The sequence below is a fragment of the Pinus tabuliformis genome, chromosome J (genome assembly GCF_031772625.1).
Source record: "Pinus tabuliformis cultivar Carrire ecotype Pingquan chromosome J, CPIR1, whole genome shotgun sequence".
NCBI classification, from domain to species: domain Eukaryota; kingdom Viridiplantae; phylum Streptophyta; class Pinopsida; order Pinales; family Pinaceae; genus Pinus; species Pinus tabuliformis.
This window is the reverse complement of record NC_142295.1, coordinates 346,291,360-346,295,015: the sequence shown is the minus strand read 5'-3', so window position 1 is coordinate 346,295,015 and position 3,656 is coordinate 346,291,360. Positions and strand designations below refer to the sequence as shown.

Genomic DNA, 3,656 nt, shown 5'->3' with positions numbered 1-3,656 from the left:
TAATGGACATGAAAATAGGAGAGTCCTACCAAAGCTTACAAAAATAAATAAATACCATAATATATTATTGGCAAAATAATGGGATGTAAAAAGGTATCGGAGAAGCTATATGATGTAGGGTTTAAGCACATAACAAATATTGACTTCTCTAAAGTGGTCATCGGGAATATGCTTCGAAAGCACCTTCATGCCCGTCCTGACATGCTCTGGAGAGTTATGGATATGACTAACATGCAGGTTTTTAACTTACCCTTTTTAAATTCTTTATTTTGTAGCTATGATCTTTTTATGACTTCCAGTGGTTTTGTATGGCATTGGTGTGAATCGAACTTGAGGTAAGGTTTATAGTATATTAATTTGTTTACATCCACTACCGCTGTAAGAGTTTTGGTCTGAGTATTATGTTATTGTGCAGCGATGGGACCCTATACGAAATTTAAATTGAACTTTTTTATGTTTTCCAATGATGCTAGCCCTTTCCATAGTGTCTACCTTTGGAGCAGTAAGATTATTAAGTTACTTTGGCACCACCAAACAACTTTTTCCTAGTAAATGTGATGGGGAAGATAATCACCAAGATCCCAGTATTTAGTATTTAGAAGCGTGTTTACAAAAGTCGAAATAAATTACTATCTCACTAGCCAAACAAAGCGATGCCAAAATAACCTTAACCCCGGTACCTTCCCTTTGAAATAACAATAATGGAAATGCTCTGGACAACTCAATATAAATATAATTCTTTTGTTGGGTTATACATATATATTCCCAATAATCTTGATTAGTTGGGATTTAATTTGGGAAATTTATTGATTTGATTTATTTTCAATGATTGATTGGACTTTATTATATAAATAATTGAGAGAAATGAAGAATAATAATTTGTATAATTTTCATTAAGGATTTATTTTATCTTGGGCAATTTATTGACTAAGCTTAGTTTGAATGATTGAATTATTATGTATTTATTATTTTGAACCAAAATACAATTCTTTCAATTTAAAATTTCTATCAGCCTCTCCTTGCACCTTTTGGGGCAATTACTAGTAATATCCTTTAATAAAATTAATAATATCCTTTGAAGTGATTAGAAAATTTGAAATATTTTGTACCTGTGGAAATTAAAGAAGACAACAAAATTAATGAATATAATAGTGGATAAAATTTTAAATAGGAAAGATTACATTAATGAATATAATAACGGTTAAAATTTTAAATAGGAAAGAGGTATTAAGAAATTGAGTTTTGGATAGATAAAGATATCAAGGAAATGAATTTCAGTGGAAATTGTGGAAATTTTGTTTTATATTTGTTTTTTTGGGTTAAAATTTTAATTTTAAATTTAACTAATTAAAAATGTGTTTTCTGTCTGTTTGTTTGTTGTTGTTTTCTTTTTTAAGATAATAGTTATTTATTGAAATTTAAGAAATGTAGATTATTTAGTTTAAGTGGGTTTAGTTTTTTTAAGTTTTAGGTTTAAATTTGATGGGGAAAGGTTAAGGATGGAAGCTATTTTGGAGATTAAATTATCTTCAGTAGCATTTAAGTTCAATTAAGAGAGATTAAGAATGAAAGTTATTTTGGGGGAATTAAACTATCCTAAGGGGCAACCAAGCTAGAGGTTAAGAGGAACTAAGAATGAAAATCACTTTGGGGAAATTAAACCATCCTAAGGAGCTAGACTAGACCGAACCTCGCACAATGATATATCGTCCTATAGGATTGAAGACAAAAACCCTTTAGAAGAATTAAATTATCCCAAAAAAAGTCTAAACATCCGAGGATTGAAGATAAAAACCTTTTAGGGAATTAAACTATCCCAAAAAAAACTCTAAACTCAACCCAACCTCACTACCATCTTTGTAGTATCGTTCGAGTATGAGTTGAAAATTCTTCCTCCCATCAATACAAAAAACTAACAACCACCTGTATTAAACCTAGTTACCAAAAAAAGTAAAAAAAAATAACAATGATTTATTAGAGTAACAATTCCACAAATTAAAAAAAATAAAATAATTAAAAATGTTTAAGCAACCTTAAAAGAAAACTTCGAATTTAAAGGTACGCCTCCTACGATAGCAAAGTTCACCTCCTCATTTAGGGAAGATATATACGCTTCAACACAACCATACCAAAGGTAAGAAGTTTCCTTTTTAGTAATTTAAATAATTATATAAAATAATAAATGTAAAAGGTTCTAAGATTTCGGAATCGCGAGTACCTTAAGTTTTCTTGTGGAGCATTTCAACGGCCGAGAACGAATCTCGCTTTCAATACTCAATCCGTGGGAGGATAAACGGGCGATTCTTGACTGTCGGATGAACTGCATGGCGGAAAAATGAGCTGGTGACCCGCCGGCCAACCCGGGGCGGTGATCATCTCCTGGTACCCTCGTTTTCCCCTGTATATATAACCACCCATAACAATACATTTTCTACCATCCAAACGTTGGTTTCTCTATATTTTCCTGCGCACTTTCGATTCCTGTGCCGAGATCTCGTCTTCGTATCATTTCCTTGTGTAGTTTTTCAGTAATTTGGTGATATAAAGAAATGGCTTCAGGTGAGACAACGGCAAAGACTGTAGTCAACAATGTTGACAAAGAAAAGAAACTGAGGACTTCCAAGGGATCGAAACTGCCACCTTCTCATCCTACTTATCTTCAGGTTTCAATTCTGGGACTCTGATTTTTTTTATTGTTTTTTTTCTCATATTATATTTTGAACTCAGGAGTCTCATTTTTTTTCCGCTTTTTATTCTGCAGATGATCACGGAAGCGATTACTTCTTTGAAGGGGAGGACCGGATCTAGCCAGTATGCCATAGCAGCTTATATCGGCAACAAGTATCAGTCCCAACTCCCTGGCAATTTCAAGAAGCTGCTAACAGTTCAGCTGAGAAATCTGGTCAAAACTGGAAAGCTCACCAAGGTCAAGAACTCTTTCAAGCTTTCGGAGGAGTTGAAGAAGCGGTTGAAGCCGAAGGCTGCGAGGCCTGTGAAGGCAAAATCCCTGGCCAATAAGCCTGCAGCTAAGCCCAATGGGGCGCCTGGGCCCAAGAAGGTTTCGAAGCGTGCTAAAACCGCCGCCAAAATAGCCAAGGTTCTTAAGGTCTCCAAGACGAAGCCTGCAGCGTCCACTGAAAAGGTAGAGAAGGCAGCAACGCCTGTTAAGAAGGGGGCAACTGTGAAGAAAGAATCTCCTGGAAAGAAGGTTGCTGCCGCCAAGAAGCCTGCCAAGGCTGTAAAGAGGGCGGCTCCTCCGAAGCCCAAGAAAATGGTGTCTGGTGCAAAGAAGGCCAAGAAATGAGATCGGACGGTTATGTTTGTAACTGTAAATTAATGTGAGATTTGACATCCTGCATAGCCTCCTGTTGCCATAGATGTCTGTACTCATTGTTGTGATCCTCGCTCTTTCATTTTACAGAGGGGAATAGTAAGAAATTCAGAGTTTAACTTCGGCCGATTATAATTTTTTCTAGTCTTAATTAAAATTGACATAAAAAACAGCAATGGGTAGATCAAGATGTATTCAGTGGAATTGAATTATCACTCAGTGAAGACCAATGGGGTGATTTCTTATGATTATTATAATTATAAAGTTGGTTAATGGTTTTTAATGGTTTTGTGTGAGTTGAAGACTTGTAATTTCTGTATTGTTT

The 3,656-nt window shown here is 34.8% G+C and overlaps 1 protein-coding gene across 1 annotated transcript; it reads left to right on the top strand.

Moving 5' to 3' along the window:
* Nucleotides 1–2,549: 2,549 nt before the first annotated feature.
* LOC149227151 (uncharacterized) lies at nucleotides 2,550–3,304 on the top strand. Its single transcript, XM_089375429.1, has 2 exons — nucleotides 2,550–2,663; nucleotides 2,762–3,304. The coding sequence occupies exons 1-2, from the start codon at nucleotides 2,550–2,552 to the stop codon at nucleotides 3,302–3,304; spliced, it is 657 nt and encodes a 218-aa protein (XP_089231555.1).
* Nucleotides 3,305–3,656: the final 352 nt, after the last annotated feature.

What these genes read in the sequence shown, in the direction of transcription:
- LOC149227151 (XM_089375429.1), top strand. Translation starts at nt 2,550, where the DNA reads ATGGCTTCAGGTGAGACAACGGCAAAGACTGTAGTCAACAATGTTGAC. An exon ending in CTCATCCTACTTATCTTCAG is followed by an intron (nt 2,664 to 2,761) that starts GTTTCAATTCTG and finishes TTTATTCTGCAG; the next exon opens with ATGATCACGGAAGCGATTAC.